At 34.1% G+C, this 20,827-nt stretch overlaps 2 protein-coding genes across 5 annotated transcripts; both read left to right on the forward strand.

Moving 5' to 3' along the window:
- The first annotated feature begins 2,313 nt into the window (after window positions 1-2,313).
- LOC108841904 (uncharacterized) lies at window positions 2,314-6,751 on the forward strand. Of its 2 annotated transcripts, XM_018614723.2 has the most exons (19): window positions 2,314-2,507; window positions 2,609-2,681; window positions 2,830-2,931; window positions 3,199-3,281; window positions 3,428-3,512; window positions 3,603-3,689; window positions 3,805-3,866; window positions 3,963-4,153; window positions 4,242-4,302; window positions 4,407-4,584; window positions 4,922-4,960; window positions 5,057-5,118; window positions 5,222-5,258; window positions 5,338-5,387; window positions 5,693-5,759; window positions 5,838-5,916; window positions 6,089-6,168; window positions 6,275-6,343; window positions 6,444-6,751. In XM_018614723.2, the coding sequence occupies exons 2-19, from the start codon at window positions 2,613-2,615 to the stop codon at window positions 6,501-6,503; spliced, it is 1,461 nt and encodes a 486-aa protein (XP_018470225.2). In that variant the 5' UTR covers window positions 2,314-2,507; window positions 2,609-2,612; the 3' UTR covers window positions 6,504-6,751. The 2 variants fall into 2 exon arrangements, with proteins under 2 accessions (XP_018470225.2, XP_018470297.2); XM_018614795.2 differs by having other exon boundaries at window positions 2,314-2,681.
- Window positions 6,752-6,891: 140 nt separating this feature from the next.
- LOC108828198 (xyloglucan 6-xylosyltransferase 4) lies at window positions 6,892-10,247 on the forward strand. 3 transcript variants are annotated; one of them, XM_018601841.2, is made up of 5 exons: window positions 6,892-7,036; window positions 7,464-7,492; window positions 7,578-7,673; window positions 7,886-7,990; window positions 8,296-10,247. In XM_018601841.2, the coding sequence occupies exon 5, from the start codon at window positions 8,524-8,526 to the stop codon at window positions 10,048-10,050; it is 1,527 nt and encodes a 508-aa protein (XP_018457343.1). In that variant the 5' UTR covers window positions 6,892-7,036; window positions 7,464-7,492; window positions 7,578-7,673; window positions 7,886-7,990; window positions 8,296-8,523; the 3' UTR covers window positions 10,051-10,247. The 3 variants fall into 3 exon arrangements, with proteins under 3 accessions (XP_018457343.1, XP_056865086.1, XP_056865084.1); XM_057009106.1 differs by having other exon boundaries at window positions 7,464-7,512; window positions 7,578-7,990; XM_057009104.1 differs by having other exon boundaries at window positions 7,578-7,990.
- Window positions 10,248-20,827: the final 10,580 nt, after the last annotated feature.

A 20,827-nucleotide genomic window follows, 5' to 3' on the forward strand; every position in this document is an offset into this window, starting at 1 on the left:
CAATTCCTGCATTGACGTTGGATGATTACTATATCTAGCTATGGATGATTACCCCACTTTCGTACCAATTGGATCTTTATGATTCAAAGTTATTACAGTAACCATCAATCAACGTTTCAATAGGTAACATGCTCATCGCACCTCTTAATCAAAATATAGTACTATCAAGAGAAACAAGATTCTTAAGAAAAAGTATGTCATTCTAGCCAAAGAAAAAAAAAAGATTGTTGTGTGCTTGAGAATGTTACCATGTACTTACCCATCTTCCTCCGTTCGGATCATGAGACTTCATCTTGAGTGTTAACTTCCTTGATCTCGATTAAGGGATGTGTTTGGATATTGCTTCGACTTCGATCACCTATGCCATATCAAGACAATGTAAGTCAAGAATCTAATCAAAAGACCTATTAGTATAACTTCATTTCCAGTGTGCACTGCTAAAGAGAGTTTGTTACATACACTTCAAAAGTGACAATATATTTTAACTTGTAGCGCAAGCCAAGTTAGGTTTTACCAAATGATGACAGAAAGGAATTTATGAGAAATTGAATTACAGGCTAACCTCATGTATCCAAGTGTATTTCCTCTGGCATGCTTTGCTTTCAAAAGATGAGACATTAGAGATACCTTACTTTAACAACTGTGGTCCTTGATCATTGATAGTGTGGCCTTTGTAAATAATCTCTTTTCTTTTGGTTTTATGATTCATGGACCTAAAAGCCCATGGATAATATTTGATCGTGTATTTTGTTTAACTAATTAACCCTAGCAACTCATCCGTAGCCGGACTTTGACCACCACAGCTTGTCTTTACGTGAGAAGGCTGAAACGGACAAGCTCATCCAACCACTTGTCGAGTTAGGTCCGGTCTTAAAACCTTTCTAACCTCTTGCATGACGCACTTTAGATTAGTTCTGAGTATTCACTGACTTACTAGGTGTTTTCCTGCACCATGTGCAGTAAAAAAATTTTAAAATATTTTTAATAGATAAATATAAATTATATTTAACTTTTATTAATATTATAAATTTTCTTTTCTTATCAATATTTTAATATAAATTTGATTTAACTGAACATTAAAATTAAGATAAAAATAATTTTGTTTATTTTGAATTATATTTAAGAATGTGCATGTATATATTTTAAATTATAATCTGAGGTAGATTTTTCTATCTATTTATTTTAACTAAATATATTAAATAAATATGTAAAATTGCATAATTTTCAAAAACTAAAATTAAACAAAAATTTATAAAATATATAGATATATATAAGAAACTAATAATTTTACGATTTAAATTTGATTTTATGATTTAATTTTTATAATTTTCTAAAAATATGTATATATTCTTGAAATATGTTTAATTTAAATGATATTTCGAAATTTGAAATGCCATAATTGAATATAATCGGAATTCGAAAGTTTACCAAAAATATAGATTAACATTAAATATAATTGTCCATGTCATATTAATCTATAAGACATGTCATCAATTTTAGTAGTCATGTCACAATTATTAATCTAGGTGTTTTCCTTCACCATGTGTAGTGATGAATTTTTTAAAAGTTAAATTTTATATTTTAAAATGTAATTTATTAATATTATATATTTTTATTTTTGACCAATAATTAATATAAATATCACTAATTAAGCATAAAATTAAGAGAAAATATTTTTTTTTATTTTAAATTATATTTAAGAATAATATATATAAAGTTAAAATCGTAGACTAAAAAATATTTATTTCATTTGGTTAAATGTATTAAATCAACTTGTACAAAATTACTAAAAATCATATAAAATTGTATAGTTATCAAAAATTAAAACTAAATAATATTTACATAATTTGTAGATACCTAAAAGAAACTAATGATATTACGATTTTTTTTTAAATTCCGAAAATTTAGAAAATTTTAGATAATAAATTTTTTATAATTATAAAAAATAAATTATATAATATTTCCAAATTCAAAATATCATATTTGAATATATTTATTTTAGTGATGATTTATGACTTATTACCATATTTCACAAAGTTTACCAAAAATATAAATCAATATTAAATATAATATATGAGTTATTGCCATATTCTAAAAATATTTCCAAAAAAATATATCAGCATTAAATGTAATTGTCCATGTCATATTCATCAATCTTAATAGCCACGTCATAATTTTTTTGTGAAAACGATTGTAGAGAAGACATGTGGCAAATCACTTCTCAAATATAGACTAGGGGATAAATGCTTTAGCTAGTCCATTGGTTCAACAATATTTAATATTTATTTATTCATTGTAAAATAATTGGGCAGATTTGGGGAAATCTGATACAGCATCAAATTGTTATCCAGAACCAATGATCTCAGGAAGAAGATAGACATACATACATAAATAAAGGATTCACCTTTTAATGAGATAGAGAGAGATTGAAGAAGGAGAGAAACTTGGAGAAAGACTAAACACGTAGGAGGGTTTAGTCCGTGGTCGCAAACGAAGGACGCACAAGAGTACACGACGATACTCTCTCTACCTCTGTGTTTCCCTTCTCTATCCTCCAAGTTTCAATCTTTCAATTTCGTTTTTTTTTCTCTTGCGTTGATTGATTTAGCTCGATGTCGAACGAAGAGTCTCTACCGGCATTCACTTTGTTCGGTTTGGATGATGTCGAGAACTACGGTCTGGTGAGTGTTTTATGATCACTAGATTGGCCTCCTTCTTTATATTATTCAGAATGCCATTAGAAATCAATGATCTAATTTGAGGCTTGTGTTAATTCTTCACATCTTCGAAGATCGATTATCTGACACATTTTGTTGTTGATTTTTGCAGGTCAGTGAAGCTGACAATTCATTGCCTTTGGACATACACAATCAGGTGTTTCAACTTGTAGAAAAGGGAAACCAAGCATTCAAAGAATCTCGCTTTGAAGTGGTGAATCAATGAATCTCTCCTGACTTCTTAGATTAGCTCAAAGCAAACTGATTTGGTCTCTATGTATTGAATATCTTGTAGCTTCTTGGTTTAGCTTGATCTTGGAATAAGTTTCTTAGTGAACATGATAATGATCGTGGTTTTGAATTTGTGACAACTGCTTAATGTTTTCCAATAGAATATTCTGAAAATTCGTTCAAGTTTAAGGCTTTGATGCTGTAACCTCAAATATATTATTGCCAATAACATATATATTTTTTCTTCCAGGCGATTAGCAATTATTCAAAAGCCTATTCTATTAAGCCTCTTGATCCTATTGTTCTAAGCAATAGAAGTGCTGCTTTTATAAGGTAAGCTCTTTCATTTAACCTTTGCCAGACTTCCAAATGGAATTTTCATGTTGTTATAATTAAATGTTTCACTGATTGTGTAAGCTAATTCTTTTCGCTTTCACACATTCTTATCTCTCTCCATCTCTCTACCTTTTTTTTCCTAGACTTGGACAATATCTGAAGCAGAGATCTGCATCTATTTCTGAATATACACCGCTGAACGGTTTTGATATGTCGATGCTTGGGGAAGTATGTACTCTACTTGCTTAACCTATCACTAGCAGTTACAAAATTCATCGACTCTGACCTCACCCTTGAAAATCTTAATATTTCCTACAGCTCGCTCTTAAGGATGCTGATAAGCTAATGAATCTTCAGAGTAGTTCAGTGAAGTCATACACCACTAAGGCTTGTGCCCTCATGTTGGTATGTGCCAAATTTTTCAATAAATCTTTCTCGCTTGTCCTTATTTCAATTTACTATCAAGAGTTTCTCAGTCTGGTTGGTTTCACATGTGTCAATTTTGTTTTGCTTTCTGCAGCTAGAAATATATGAGTTAGCACGTGACACTATCCTCTCAGGTCTACAGATTGATCCTTTTAGGTACGGTAGTCTGTGTGTACTATTTCTGATTCTGTCTTGATGCCTAATAGAATGTTTAGTTTCTAAAGTGTGAGGTTTCTTTCTGATCGTATGAAGCGATCCTCTCCGATCCAATCTCCAGGAACTGGAGAAGGTTATGCCTACTTCGCTGAGAAAAACACATGGAAAGGCTGAGAGGTCTGATGACTTTGACTGCACCGTTTGCCTGAAACTGCTCTATGAACCTCTTACAACTCCATGTGGGCATACATTCTGCCGATCATGCCTCTTTCAGTCTATGGATCGTGGTGGGTTTATATGGTTGTTTGTCCTTTTTTTACTCCTGAAAATGTGTTCTTTGTGTTGCTTATTAATATGCTTTTTTGGAATATATAGGCAACAAATGTCCACTATGTCGCACTGTCATTTTTATGACTCCAAGAACATGCGCTGTCAGGTAAAGGATTTGCACTCTTCTCTAATTTTATCATAGGTCCAATGCCATATCATGTAATAGTATTTTGATTTTGAGACTTATGGCTTTTAATTGTGTGTTGGCAGTGTGACTTTGAATAACATCATACAAAAGAACTTTCCAGAGGAGTATGCTGAAAGGAAATCAGAGCAACAAACTCTGGCCCACTTGGGGAATGAAAGTATGCCTCTTTTTGTCATGGATGTGATCATCCCCTGTCAGAAGTTGTCTCTTCACATATTTGAACCGAGATATAGACTAATGGTGAGTTCTTTCATTTTTGGTTTACGGTTTTGTGCATTTTAGAACTCTTTGCGGCGATTAGACGCTCATTTTAGTGTAAAACTTGGTTTCTGGCTTGCTTTCACAAAACTCTTAAATGATATGAGCCTGTAAAAGTTGTAAATTATTCATAAATAACCTAAGAAAGTCACGTGTAGACAAGGTAAAGGGGGTCTATACATAAGAGCCAGTCGATTGAAACTTATATGGTCACTCTAGCTTGCAGCAGTATTGCTGTTTGCATTAAAAAAAAATCTGTCCGAATCTCTCCAAGTGTCCTTGATAATGTACTTTGATGAACATGTGTTAAATGAAACAGGTGAGAAGAATAATGGAAGGAAACCATAGGATGGGAATGGTGGGTGTTTGTGTCCTTTTCCTTGTTGCTTCCTTCTTGACTATAAATTCATATATCGTTTCTGACTAGTAAGTTTGCTTATTCTGATGTTCATAGGTAGCTCTTGATTCTGCGACAGGTTCACCAGTGGATGTTGCTTGCGAAGTCGAAATCACAGAGTCTGTTGCTTTTTTCTTTATGATAATTCTTAATTTCGTTCAGTAGATGAGTTTATATTGGGATTACTCATACAGAGTCCGCTAATGTTTTGGAATTACACAGGTGCGATCCACTACCGGATGGACGCTTTGTCCTGGAGGTGAATGTTATTACTTATTTTGTGGCTTTCATGTGTAAGTTGTCAAATAATCAGCTTAGTATATCTGCTTCTTTTTCAGCTGGAAAGCCACAGAAGGTGTCGCATTGTAAAAGCTTGGGATCAAGATGGGTAAGCTTAGTATGATTTTTTTTTTTGAGTCGACCATTGTCATTTCTGAATATGATTGTTATTGAGCTTGCTATTGAACTTTCACATAGCAGTTAGATCCTTATATCATGCTTTAATCATTACCAGTATTATGACAGTAATTGATCTTATTGTTCCCGACTTCCGTAAGTTATTCAACATGTGTGAAGATCAAATATTCAATCCATATGCAGAGTTGTGGAACTTTGTTTCATGCATGTATCATCGTTTTAGTCATATTCAAACACAAAGGCATAGCTTCTTAATATTTATTTTTCTTTTATCAGATATCGTGTTGCAGAGGTTGAGTGGGTGACAGATATACCACCACAAAGCGACCAAGAGAAAACAGATGTATGATTTTCATCTCTTGAGCTATGCCATTACAATACTTCTCTGCCTCTTGCTACAATTATTTTGTTTCTCTTACAGCTGCAGGAACTGACGACTAGTGCAGCATCATTTGCTCGGTCATGGCTAGAGAGAGCAAAGGAAGCAGCTAGACAAGGAGGTAAGCAACTATTTTTTTATCAGAGCTGCGAAAGGGAAGTGAACTAAGTTTCATGAGTTCTGTTTTTATGACAGTAACTGATTGGCAGTTGTGCCACTTTGTATACTCTTAGTCTTTTAGTATATTCAGACATGATCTAGTCTTTCACTTCTTTTTTTTATTGTCTACGCAGACAGAAGAAGACTTGAAACACTTGTAATTGTTGAATCTATGATGCCTACACCTCAAGATCCAGAGCGCTTCAGTTTCTGGGTAATGTTGTTCAGTTAAAAATGGTGACACAAGCCTCTTGCAATATATATATACTTGTGTTAAATTTGTTCTCAATGGTTTATTTTATTTTATTTTTGGTCGTCAGCTTGTGACATTGACAGATAGGAGACCTTTAGAAAGATTGGAACTGCTTCGGCTTCAAGATACTGGAGAGGTACTTGAGAATATCAACTAGTCTATATAGATTGCTGGGGATGAGATTTTTATATGTTCATCTCTTTTGATCGTTGAAATTCGACTTTGTTTGTTGGCAGAGAATAAGGCGGGGGTTGATATATCTTCGATCAGTAGAACGAGGATGCAGTATGCAGTGAACCGGCACCTTATTTACTCGGATTACAAGCAAGAGATCAAAACTTGTGATGTGTTGATAAGAAAGTTGACAAAGAAAAACATTGATTTTATTAAAGGAATACACATAAATATATAAGAGATCCCTTGAAGGATCATTATCATCCTTGGTCGAGAGCCATTATAAATGTATTGTAACCAAACTACCCATATTGTTTCGTGATGCAACTCAACTGCAGAAAGAAAAGAAAAAAAAAGATTTGTGAAAGTATGATGTACTTCTTTGGCAGTAAATGGCACTCTTGATGAGGTTTATTTGTTTACATTTCATTTCCGAAAAAAATAAAATAAAAAGAATTAAGATGCGTCCAGTCCATAAACAAAGAGTGATCACTTATTTAATGCATCACTTAAACATAAAAATGATACTAGGCGGCAGAGCAGAGGATAAATATTTGATCCGACGAAGCAACCTCTGTCTGTCTCCGTCGTCGATGACCTCCGTCTTCATCAGAGCCGATGCGGCTCCTATCGCAGTCTCTCCCTCCCCTGCGATGTACATTCTCTCTCGTTTCTGCACAATCTCTCTCTCTCTCTCTCTCTCTCTGTATGTTGAATTCTTCGTTATGAATTGGTTTCTTAAAAGTTAAAACTAGAAGAAGAAGATGAATGCAAATCTACTTTTTTAAAAAACAGGTTCTATGATGACAATGCAATGGGTGAAAGGTTGAAGCTTGTTGCTAGTTTTGTAGTCTTGAATGTGGAAGAAAGATAGCTAAATTACTATGGAAAAAGTTTTCTCTTTTGACCTTGTTACTAAGATAACTCAGAATGCTGTGTATTTCTGTTAAGACATTCGAATGAATATCCAATTGAATTTGAGGATTAGACATTAGGATTTTCAAGTGTTATTATAAGTGGAAAATACATTGCACACCAACTCTAACCACCGTTTTTTTTTTGTCTAAATTGATCAATGACAGGGATTGTGGTTCAGGAGATATTTGCACATGTCGGTTGATTCTTTGTTCGGTAATCTGTTTTATATATGTTTCTGTGTTAGCTAGCTGTCTGCTAATACCATCAGTGCTGCTCAGTATTTTGCAGATACACTACGCCTATAAGCTGTTAACAGATATAGAAATGGAGAAGGGTCTATCCCTTGTATGGCATTGAGAAAACATCAATAAGTTGTTAGTCCTGTATCTTCACTCATTTTCGTCATTCTGTTGCAGCGTTCTGAAAAATGAATAAACATTTCTTTTGTTTCTATATGAAAACAAATTGACTGCTTTTGATAGTTCCAGGCTTGCAGCATGTTCAGTTTACTAAGTGGCTTATTTACCTTCTTTAGTTCTAACTCTTGAATTCGTTTTTATGATTTCTTTTGGATCAAACTTGTTAGTACATAAAAAATATTTCCTTAGAGCTCTCAACCTCGGTTTATATGGCAACACGTTTCAAAACTCTGCGTCTAAGTTCCAAGGTATCAAGGTCATGGCTGATTCAGGTATAGACTTTTTACCCTTATACACTGTTGGTTCTTGTTTTATACTCACATACATGGTTACTTTAGTTAGTACTTAGTAGAGATACCTAGCATGCTTTGAACATCCTCATGCAAAAAAATCCAAGCAATCTGGCATGGTTGTCCTGTTCATATGTTGAAGTTACTAAACGTTTTTTCTTCATAATAAGATGGTAAATGTTGGCATGCATATTGGATCGAGCACAGCACTTTCTCTAGCAACAAATATATTTAATTACACATTTCTCCATTATCTAATTTAATAATTCTTTAATTAATTTTTAAAGGAGGCCCTTCTGATTGTTGACTTGACTTGATCTCTCCATCGCTACTAGTCTTCCTTCGGGATCCTGCCAAAAATCTGAAATTTCAGAGCCGTGTAGCTCAGAGGGATCTACAAATCCTGTGAGTAAGAAAGTCTTCACTGATTATGGTTATTATTAGACTGTGTACGGTTTAAGTGCCATCTTCAGGTCTCTCTCTCTTTAAGTGACATCTAGAGAAGGAAAAGTGAAATGGTTCAGGATGCGTTGAGAATCTCCGGAAGTGGTGTAGGAGGACTTCCGACAACGGCTGTATCTAATGGTGGAGGGAGAAACCGTGGCTTGTTACGCGGTTGGCAGGTCCAAAATACCTCAATGAACATCAAAATCATGATTCTCTGCGGCTTCGTGACTATTCTCGTCTTACTTGGTACAGTCAGTGTTGGGAACCTTGGAAGCTCCCCCAACGCTGACGCTGTCAATCAAAGTCTCATCAAGGAAACTGAGCCTATTATTCTTGCCGAGAGCCCATCTGATTCGGATCATCCGACCGACTTGAAGGAGCCGCCGAAACCTGAGGCTAGTCCTCCTACTGACTCGGAGGAACCGCCAAAACCTGAGGCTAATCCTCCTACTGACTTGGAGGAACAGCCAAAACCTAAGGCTAATCCTCCTACTGCCTTGGAGGAACAGCCAAAACCTAAGGCTAATCTTCCTACTGCCTTGGAGGAACAGTCCAAACCTGAGGCTAATCCCAACGTGACGTACACTCTAGGACCCAAGATCACTGACTGGGACAGTCAACGCAAGGTATGGCTGAATCAGAACCCTGGGTTTCCTAGTATAGTCAACGGCAAACCTCGAATCTTGCTTCTCACCGGGTCTTCTCCAGGACCCTGTGATAAACCCATTGGAGACTATTATCTACTGAAATCAGTCAAGAACAAGATTGATTACTGTAGGCTCCACGGGATAGAGATCGTGTACAACATGGCACATCTAGATGAGGAACTCTCAGGGTATTGGACTAAATTGCCTATGATTAGGAGACTGATGCTGTCTCATCCGGAAGTAGAATGGATTTGGTGGATGGATAGTGATGCTTTGTTCACTGATATACTGTTTGAGATCCCCTTGTCTCGGTACGAGAAGCATAACCTGGTGATACACGGTTATCCGGACTTGCTGTTCAACCAAAAGTCATGGGTTGCGTTGAACACGGGTGTTTTTATGTTGAGGAACTGTCAGTGGTCACTGGATCTGTTAGATGCTTGGGCTCCAATGGGACCGAAAGGTCCTGTCCGCGACGAAGCTGGGAAGGTACTGACAGCTTATCTGAAAGGTAGGCCAGCTTTTGAGGCGGATGATCAGTCAGCGTTGATATATCTCCTGCTTTCGCAGAAGGATAAGTGGATGGAGAAGGTTTACGTTGAGAACCAATACTATTTGCACGGGTTTTGGGAGGGTTTGGTTGATAAGTATGAGGAGATGATGGAGAAATATCATCCGGGACTGGGAGATGAGAGATGGCCGTTTGTGACGCATTTCGTGGGGTGCAAACCGTGTGGCAGCTACGCTGATTACGCAGAGGAGAGGTGCTTCAAGAGCATGGAGAGAGCTTTTAATTTTGCAGATAACCAAGTGCTAAATGTGTATGGATTCAGCCACAGAGGACTGTTGAGCCCCAAGGTTAAGAGGATCAGAAACGAGACGGTTTCTCCGTTGGAGTTTGTAGACAAGTTTGATATCCGCAGAACGCATGAGGAAACCAAACCATGAAGTGAATCATATACAGCTTGACGAAACTTGAGTAAAATGTTATAGGTAACAAAGAACACTCACAAATCAAATGCAATTTTTTGTTTTTGTTTCTGTTTCTTGTGCGTTACTGCATGTTTTTCAGCTCTACTAATTTCTTATTCGATAGATAACTTTGTCATTTTTAGTCAATGGGGGTGATAGTTGAATTGTAACTAGTGATTTTAGCTTTAATTTATATCTACAACCATTTGAATTACCAATCGTAACTTAAGTTCTTAAAGCTAAAGTCAATAAAATAAAAAAATGGTTGCAGAATCCTTATTTTCTAAATCAAAAAAATATGGTTGTAGGAAACTATTTCCTTTTTAAAATATTGTTGTAGGAATATTTTTTTTTCATTATTTCTTTTACTTAATTTCTACAGTTACATTAAATACAATTACATAAAAAAAGATTTACAGTCTAAATTCTACAGTAAATTTCTTATAGCTACAATCCAACCAATCGGCTTGATACTGCAATTATGCATGTTACTTTTATTGCAATGTCTTTCTTTAAATGAAAAAAGGTGACAAGAGTCGGTTCAAAAAAAAAAAGGTGACAAGAGTCGCGTCTTCGTGAAAACCAGTTCATGCTATACGGGAGGAATATGGTTTCCTCCTAACCTCCTAACCCAGGTTTTAAAATAATATAATTTTTTAATTAAGTTTCTTTTGTAATATTCTTAACTTCTTGTTGTCTAATTCTAGTTTTAAAATAATATAAATTTTATTTTATGTATAAAACTCTAGTTTATAAAAATAAATCTAAAATAATTGTAAGATATAAAAAAAATTAAAGATTAAAACGATAAATAAAAAAATTCTAAATTTAAATTTTTGAAAATTTTTTTTAGAGACCAGAAAATTATATATTTGAAGTTATAGAATTTTTTTTAGAAATACTCTAACATATTAGTCAGAATCAGAACCTGAAGATAGAATCTGAACAGCATCTTAGGTTCTTTATTAGTGATCAAAGCAGGAACCTCCTCACCATATGCATTCCTTCGCCATTGGTTCGGATCAAAGAATCTCTTGTTGTGTTGTAGAATCTCGTTCATGATACATTACCGCATATTAATGTAATACTTATCGACTCCTTAATATCATCTCTAATGGTTTTTTCTATTTTTTATTCTAAAATATAGTAACTTTATAATAGAATAGAAGTTTTTTCCAATGATATTCTATTTTAGAGTAGAAAATAGAATGATGAACAAAAATAACAATTTACTCTATATTTTGAGTAAACCTATTTATCACTCTATTATAGAGTGAGAGATAGAGTACCATTGGAATATTTTTACTCTAAACTATATTTTAAAGTGAAAAATAGAATGGTGTTTGAGATGCCCTAAGTAAAGCAAAAACTGCAAAAGAAATAAGATAAAATTGCAATAAAAGACCAATGTTGAATTGGTTCGGTGGTGAAAATTTGAAATTAGAAAATCCAAAAATCTAAACATCTATAAAATAATACAAATGAAAATTTGAATTAATTATCTTTTTATTTTTAAATATCTAAATTATAAAATTCGCATAGTAACAGATTTTAACTTTACGTATCATTTATGTTTTTAGCATCCAAAAATTAGGAACTCCTCGATGAGCATAAATGATGATACCACAGGGTAATAGTTGGCTTAGTTTAAATATCTGTAAAATAGCTGTGATTTTCGGATACCAAGTCCGAATCCAAAAATATATTTGAAACCCGAACAAATATTCAAACATCCAAAATAATATCCAAAATATCTATATACACAGGCTCTAGATTTTACTCCAAATGTGATCCAATAAACTAAATAATACTTAAAAAATTATCCAAATATGTGAAATATATTTTGATTTTTTAAAAATTTTACCTGAAATTCAAACTATAACTAAAAACTTAACCTGAAATTTAAAAGAGTATTTGTAATGCCAAAAACATATATGAAATGTCCAAATGTATCTAATATACCTAATATACACAAAATATTTCAGGTATTTTGAATATCCGATCGGATTTCGGTGAAAATATCATATAAAATGTGAAATTTTATTTAATAAAAATATATATACGAAATTTCAGATAAACTAATTTATAAATTCTATAATGTTATCTAACTGAAATATTTTTTTTCAACTTTATTTTCGCTCTCACTCTTTTTGTTTCCTATCAAAGACAATTTTCATGCATTTTGCTAAAAATATATCGCACAATCCACAATATAGTATACGGTTGTATTGTGTCTTTGAAACTATTAAATAGTACTAATCAAATTTATATAAAGATGAACGCTAATTATCCAAAGGTAATATAATTGGATTAATTCACAAGCATAGACAACATAAAATGACTTATGAACCGTGAAATCCTATTTAATAATTTGATTTTCTTTTCTAAACTTCAATGTAGTTTTTTATCATAAAAATATATTCATTCCTAGTATAAACTATTTTTCTAACGTCTGAATGGATTAATTATCCTATTACAATGATGAAAATATTACAAAGACGATTATACAGCCGATAATTCTACCATTTGAAAAAATATGCGCCTGACTGCACCACTCTGAATCGTCATATAAGATTCATATTCGATGGTATGCCATACACCAAGTTAAAGATCTCCTGTAGTATTTTTCTCTATAATTTGATATTTTTTATTAAGATATAAAGTAAACACAGTTTAAAATAATTACTAACACTTACACTTATTGAAAGAGCAGGGGTTATCCATCTCGACTACCACCGATCTCCCTTTGTCTCAATTTCTTCAAATATGACAAATTTTTAGTGGACCGTCATTTATTACTTTTTTTGTCAACCCCGTCATTTATTACTTCTTTTGGAAAATTTAGTGATTCGCTGTCTCTCTGTTTGTCTTTTCCAGTTTTGGACGACATTTTGTTTTTCAAAAAAAAATGTGATTCGGGATTTTAAATCGTGTTGCTCCACATGGGAAGTGCCGTTCATGAAAGGTTTCTTGACAAGGCAGCCTTATCGTGTTTTCCTTTTGTTTTTTTAATATTTAGTTTGAAAGACAGGAAAAAAAACATTTCAGATTTTTTTTTATAGTCGTGAAATCCAAAAGTTTTCTATATCCAAAAACTAATCCTACGAAGTTTATAAAAATCTGGTTTTTTTGCCACTTAAGACGTTATGGATGATCAATGCTACTCGAATCCAGGGTGAAAACTCCAGGTAGAATCCTTTTACCTCTAGATCAAGACAATTTGAACTTTTTTTACTATTATTTGATGGACGTTCTTATGATCATGTCTCAATACATTTTCTGATTCTAAAAAACCATAATATCAACGTGAAGGTTTAACATCCCTAGGTACATCCAAACACGAGACTAACAAAGTATAAAGATATTATAAAGTCAGATTTAGATATGTGTCCCAATTCAAACAGACAGAATCGTTGTTAATATTTTGGAGACCAAATACAGTTTATTAGAATTAATAATAATAAAAATAGTGATCTATATCTATATATGTGTTTAATACTTAGAGCATCTCCAATATATTTCTCCAAATTTTACTCTAAAATAGTGCAACTCTAAAATAAAGTAAGATTTTATTCCAATGTATTACTCCATTTTTACTCCAAAATAGTTAATAATTGTTAATAAAATCTTATACTTATAAAAGTTTACCAATTAACTCCAACTATTTTATGTTTGCAAAAATGACTTAAAATATAATTTATTTAAATTAAACATTATTATTAAAAGGTACAATAAATCATAAAAATAGAATAAAACATAATATATAAGTTGGCTCAATAATAAGCATTAGAATATATTACCCACAAATGATCAACTAATGCATTTCGTAATGAAATAAGCTTCTTTATCTTTGATATTCCTAAATCGAGTAAGAAAAAACTGAAATCGGACATTTAAATTTATGTTATTTTTATTTTATATTGTTTATGTTGTTTAGTTATGTTATGCATTTTATGTCAAATTATTAAATAATGAAATAACTTGTTTTCATGTTATTTTATCATTTTAAAATATTATTTAAGTAAGAAATAAGAATATAAAATATTTAAAGGACCATTTCATAAATAAAAAATATTGAACTCTAAATTGGAGTAATATGTAATAATCTTAGCTATTTTAAATGGAATAAACTTAGCTATTACTCCATTTTAGAATTGAGAATGAAGTGGAAATTAGAAAGATTTTACTGTAAAATAATGTTTGGAGTAGAAAATAGAGTAGGGTTAGAGATGCCCTTAAAATATGTAAGGCTTCAGCGTTAATGTTTTACTTTGATATGTTTATGACCGGCTTTGTAAATTGCTAGAAGCAACTGCAATCGCATACAGCTGGAAATTCACCATTGACAAAGCCTGAAGTCTTCAGCACCACCTCGATGCTTTTTCAAAGTATCTCCGTTTTTCCTTGGTGCGTAAATCTCCGTAGGTGGTTTGATAGATCATCGCTGCACAGCCTAACATTCCATATAATTGGAAAATTAGATTTTGATCTGCGACTTAAAATACGAAAGTATTTATTTTATAAAAAAAATATTTTATAACATATAATATTTGGTTATGTCAAATTTTTCATGTATTGTTTTTATTATTTTAATGATACATGTTGTGGTTAGTATAGTCTTGTAGTTTTCATATGGAAATTTTGATAATGCAAAAGATGAGTTTTACAGCTTTTTCTGAAGTTGTTCGTGATGGGAATATGGTGGAGTAGCAGTTATTTATAGAAAAATGACGTGTATAGTATCGTAAGCCAATCTTTAATATTTACAGAATAATTAAAATTTAGTAGATATTGTTAAAACAATTAAACTCATAATTGATGACAGACAAAATCATAAGTAAATTTTAATGTAATAATTTATTATGATAAATTACTCCCTCCGTTTTTTAAAGAGTGTCGTTGTGACATTTTTCACACAGGTTAAGAAAATTGTTGAAATATATGTAAGTTGTAATTAATTATACCTCTTTGACCAATAGTATTTTAGATAAATAAAATTATTTATAAAATCAATGCAGTTTGCAATTAATTTTCAGCTGAAAGTTAGTATAATTACATTGGAATTGTAAAGTGACACTCTTTGTGTAACAAGAAAATGAGTCCAGAGTGACATTTATTATGAAACAGAGGGAATATCATTTTTTATAACTAACTTTTTTTTTTATAACTAACTTTTGAAATATGGTATCTAGTGAATGTTTCATATATTCATAACATAAAATATATCGTGACCAAATCTTGCCATTATTATGTTAGAGATTTATGAGTTTTTTACATATATACATCGTAGTTTAGATACTTATATGATTAGAGTTAAGACTTTGAATATTCAGGTTGGTTCCAGATATATCAGTTATAAAGAATTCATATTTAAATAGTATTTAGTAAAATTTCGGTTCAGAAGTAATATATAATATTAAATATAAATATGCTATATTTTATTTTTCTTTATTTTTTCATATTACTCTGTTTAAAGAAACAAAATTTAAATAAAATATATACTAATATCATGTAGGTATTTACAACAAAGTTGTGCTGATAAAAAAAATTACAACAATGTTTAAGAGTCTAGTAGTTTTGCACATGTTACTCAATTTTATACATATTCATTGTGGAAGTTTATGATATGTTGGGCCATGTATATTATTAAATTTTAAACATATCATTTATGGAAATTTATATGACAAACTTTATTTAATAGTATTGTGTTCGACCATCGCTCCATACTTAATAGAAGTTATAGAACACAAAATGCACGTATATATCTAAAAGAAATTAAAATATTTATTTCAACGTAACAAAATTGGTTAATGTTATATGTTAAAATCAGAAAAAACTAAACTGGATAAAACTGAAAACAAAAGAAAAAACTACAACGTAAAAAGGGTTATTTGATGCCAAAGAAATAGGAGGGGGGTGATTGTAGATGATATGTATATATGGAAAGGTTCTAATTGTCATTAGCTTAGACCTAGGGCTTGATTGGCAGAGCATTAACATTAGCATTATGCTCCTTATTATCCAATCAACATTGATCACAAAAGCATTTAGAAAAGCATTTATAAGATGCTAATGCTCTCCAAATGCTCTTTGCTCAATGCTCTCATATAAAGCTTTTGAAAGAGCATTTGCATTTTGAATTTATATATATTCAAAAATAATTATATGTAATTAAATTATGTGTGTTTAATAATATAAAAAATATGCTTATAATCAAAAATAAATTTATATTTAAAAACTAAAATTTGTGATTAATTATTTTATTTTTTTAAAATAACAATATTTCACATTTAAAATACAATAAATTTATATAATTACACATATCATTCATTATTTCTAATAAAATACATAAAATAATATATATTTATATATTATAAAATAAACACATTTATATTATTTATAAATAAATAAATTATATGTCATAGATTATTTTTTATGATAATATTATATATGGATCATTTATTTCTCAACCAATAAATAAATAATGATAATTTTTATATAAATTACTTTTTAAAATTTATTTATTTTATTTAATATTATCAAAATTATTTTTTCCAAAAATAAATTTTATTTTTAAATAGTTTTTTTTATTTTAAATAATACTATTTCACATTTAAAAATTAATTTAATTTATAAAATTAAATAAGATTCATTATTTTTAATAACAAATATATTATTAATATATATTATAATTTAATATATATTAATTTAAAATAAATATATTATATACTAACTTTTATGATAATTTTAAAATTGTATAATGCTACTGCTCTACCAATCATTTTATTAAGAATTTTAGTGAGAGCATACAGCTTCTGCAGCATACTGCTTCTACAGCATTCTGCTATTGCTTCTTCATATGCTGTACCAATCGAGGCCCTAGACCTCTTATGTACTCTATAAATATTGTATTCTCTTCACTCTAATAAGACATCAAAGCATCTAAACCTATATGGTATCAGAGCAAAGCGATACCTAAAATAAAAATTTTCTTTTTACGCCACTTTTTCACATCTTAGACATGCCTCTCTCTCCAGCCTCCTCTGCTGAAACCATTAACGTATCTGATACGTCAGTTCTTCTCAACGTAAACATGGCCAACGTGACAAAGCTCACCCCCTCCAACTACATCATGTGGAACCGCCAAGTGCACGCTCTCCTTGATGGCTATGACCTCGCGGGTCATCTTGACGGATCTACCGTCGTCCCTGCTCCTACCGTAACCACTGATGGTGTTATCAGTGCAAACCCGGCTTATGGGTTATGGAAGCGCCAAGATCGCCTCCTGTATAGCGCTCTTCTCGGTGCTATCACCATCTCTGTTCAGCCGCTTCTGTCCACGGCTTCCACCGCTGCAGAGATCTGGAACATCCTTGCCTCTACCTACGCCAAGCCAAGTCGTGGCCACATTCAACAGCTATGTCAACAGATCAAGCACTGGACTAAGGGAGCAAAGCCTATCGATGAATATATGCAAGGTCTTATATCTCGTTCTGATCAACTTGCTCTTCTCGGAAAAGCGATGGACCATGAAGATCAGCTTGAAGCAGTCTTCGAAGGTTTGTCTGACGAGTACAAAACCGTTGTGGATCAGCTTGAGGGCCGTGATATCTCTCCATCTCTGATTGAGGTACATGAGAAACTTATTAACTATGAAGCCAAATTGCAGAGCGCCGCGACGGTGACACCAGCAGCTACTCCGGTTACTGCAAATGCAGTCAACTATCGTGGAAACAACAGGCACAACTACCGTAACAATCAGCCAAGGGGTGGCTACCGTGGGCATCACTCCTCGCAGATGTCGAGCTACTCGCCGAGACCATCTCGTGGCTATGCTCCACGCCCGTATCAAGGAAGATGTCAAATATGCGGGATACATGGTCATAGTGCAAGGACCTGTTCACAGCTGCAACAAGGGCAGAATCAGTACTATGCTCAGCCTCGTTAGACTGCTCCTACTCCGTGGCAACCTCGTGCAAACATGGCTGCTGCGGCTCCTTCCTATGATGCTGGTAACTGGCTCCTTGACAGTGGCGCCACTCATCACATCACTTCCGATATAAACAACTTGGCTCTCCATCAACCTTATACCGGAGGAGAAGATGTTATGATCGCTGATGGCTCAGTCTTGCCGATTACTAATACGGGTTCCACCTTACTCTCTACTACAAAGCATCCTCTTGCTTTAAAAGATGTTCTTTATGTTCCAAACATCAAAAAGAATTTGATTTATGTGTATCGTATGTGCAACACTAATCAAGTTTCGGTGGAATTCTTTCCTGCTCATTTTCAGGTGAAGGATCTCAGCACGGGGACCCGATTGCTCCAAGGCAAGACTAGAAACGAGTTGTATGAGTGGCCAGTAAACCTTCCTCCCCGCACCATCCTCCATACGTCCTCACCCACCAAACCTGATCTCTCCTCTTGGCACTCAAGACTTGGCCACCCATATTTACCTCTTTTAAAAACTATTGTTTCCAAGTTTTCTTTACCCTTTTCAAGCAATTTGCAACAGTTATCTTGTACTGATTGCTTCATCAATAAAAGCCACAAATTACCTTTTCATACCAACTCTATTACTTCAAATCATCCTCTCCAAATACTCTACTCTGATGTGTGGACTTCTCCCATTGTCTCTCGTGATAACTTCAAATACTATCTGGTGATTGTTGATCACTTCATACGCTACACTTGGATGTATCCTCTTAAGCGAAAATCAGACACTAAAGAAGTGTTTATCAAGTTCAAAGCACTTGTTGAGAATCGATTCAAGCACAAGATTAGCACTCTATTTTCAGACAATGGTGGTGAGTTCTTGGCGTTGCAATCCTTTCTATCCGACAATGGCATCTCTCATCTCACTTCCCCACCACATACACCTGAGCACAATGGGATGTCTGAAAGGAAACACCGTCATATCGTCGAGACAGGCCTTTCGCTACTTAGTCATGCTTCGTTGCCTCAGTCATATTGGAGCTACGCGTTTGCGACGGCGGTTTACTTAATCAACCGTATGCCAACACCAGTCTTGCATCACGACTCTCCATACTTGAAGCTGTTCGGGACTGAGCCAAACTATTTGAAGCTTCGCATCTTTGGTTGTGCTTGCTATCCATGGCTGCGACCATATGCTGCTCACAAGCTTGAGCCTCGTTCGGCAACCTGCACGTTCATTGGGTACTCTCTGTCTCAGAGTGCCTATTTGTGCTTGGAGAAATCTTCTGGGAGAATCTACACATCACGTCATGTTGTCTTTAACGAAACCAATTTTCCTTTCACCCATACCGATAAACCCTCGAGCTCATCTCCACCTGAAACTACAGCCTTCTCTCATGCTACCATTGTGCCCACTCGACAACTCGTTCAGTCTACGCCTGCAGCACCGACCCCGTGCTTGGATCCTCACCAATCGGCAACGGCAGAGAACCAAGGTACCACCTCTACGGCACCATTGAGTCCTCCGCAAGCAACCTCAACGCCTAGAGCAACCTCCCCTTTACCACCACCTTCTCAACCTCCATCGCCAATACCCAATGCTTCTCCTCCACCCACAGTTACTCAACCACAAATACAACCCGTCCCACTTCCACCAAATCAACACCCTATGCGCACAAGATCCAAAAACAATATTACTAAACCAAAACAGAAACTGTCTCTCCTAGCCGCAAAACCCACTCCTTCACTTCCCAAAATCAAACCGAAAATCCCAAAGACTGTTGATGAGGCGTTGAGGGATCCTAACTGGCGTAATGCTATGGTTGAGGAGATAAATGCTCAGATAAGAAATGGTACTCACGAGCTGGTTCCACCTACTCCTAAGCAAAATGTGGTAGGATGTAAATGTATTTTTACTCTTAAATATAATCCTGATGGTACTCTTAACAGGTATAAAGCAAGATTGGTGGCTCGTGGGTTCCATCAACAATATGGCAGAGACTTCACGGACACCTTCAGTCCGGTTATCAAGTCGACTACAGTACGCTCTGTTCTTCATCTTGCCATCAACAATGACTGGCGCTTACGGCAAATTGACGTCAACAATGCCTTTCTCCAAGGCCGACTGAACGATAAGGTTTATGTCACCCAGCCCCCTGGCTTTGTTGACACTGATCGCGCCAACTACGTCTGCCGACTCCGCAAAGCTCTTTACGGCTTGCGTCAAGCTCCTAGAGCATGGTATCAAGAACTCAGAGCATATCTTCTAACTCTTGGCTTTGTGAATTCTGTTGCAGACACATCTCTGTTCATCAAAACCGGCACCAACGTTACTCTTTATGTTCTTGTATATGTTGACGATATGATTATCACCGGGAGCAACAACACTGCCATTGACAACTTGATCAAAGTCTTGGAAGCTCGGTTTTCTATCAAGGACCTTGGTGAGAGAAAGTACTTTCTCGGTATTGAGCTCCACCGTGACACTCGAGGCTTGCATCTCCGACAACAAAAATATGTTGCAGATCTTCTTGAGAAGACAAACATGGCCTCTGCAAAACCGGTGTCAACGCCAATGTCACCCACTCCGAAGCTCAGTCTCACCTCTGGCACTCGCTTAGATGATCCCCGCGAATACAGAGCTACACTTGGGAGTCTCCAATACCTTGCTTTCACACGCCCGGATATCGCCTATGCAGTCAATAAGCTTTCTCAGTTCATGCACCAACCTACTGACTTACATTGGTGTGCAGCTAAGAGAATCCTTCGTTACTTGGCGGGTACGCAATCACATGGGGTTTACATACGTCGGGGTACC

Source organism: Raphanus sativus, chromosome 1 (genome assembly GCF_000801105.2).
Source record: "Raphanus sativus cultivar WK10039 chromosome 1, ASM80110v3, whole genome shotgun sequence".
In the NCBI taxonomy this organism is placed as follows: domain Eukaryota; kingdom Viridiplantae; phylum Streptophyta; class Magnoliopsida; order Brassicales; family Brassicaceae; genus Raphanus; species Raphanus sativus.

Excerpts from the sequence above, each read along its gene's own strand:
- LOC108841904 (XM_018614795.2), top strand. The coding sequence starts at position 2,613 with ATGTCGAACGAAGAGTCTCTACCGGCATTCACTTTGTTCGGTTTGGAT. Across the intron at positions 4,585-4,921 it reads AACCGAGATATAGACTAATG|GTGAGAAGAATAATGGAAGG; the intron begins GTGAGTTCTTTC and ends TAAATGAAACAG. Across the intron at positions 5,119-5,221 it reads TGCGAAGTCGAAATCACAGA|GTGCGATCCACTACCGGATG; the intron begins GTCTGTTGCTTT and ends GGAATTACACAG.
- LOC108828198 (XM_057009106.1), top strand. The coding sequence starts at position 8,524 with ATGGTTCAGGATGCGTTGAGAATCTCCGGAAGTGGTGTAGGAGGACTT.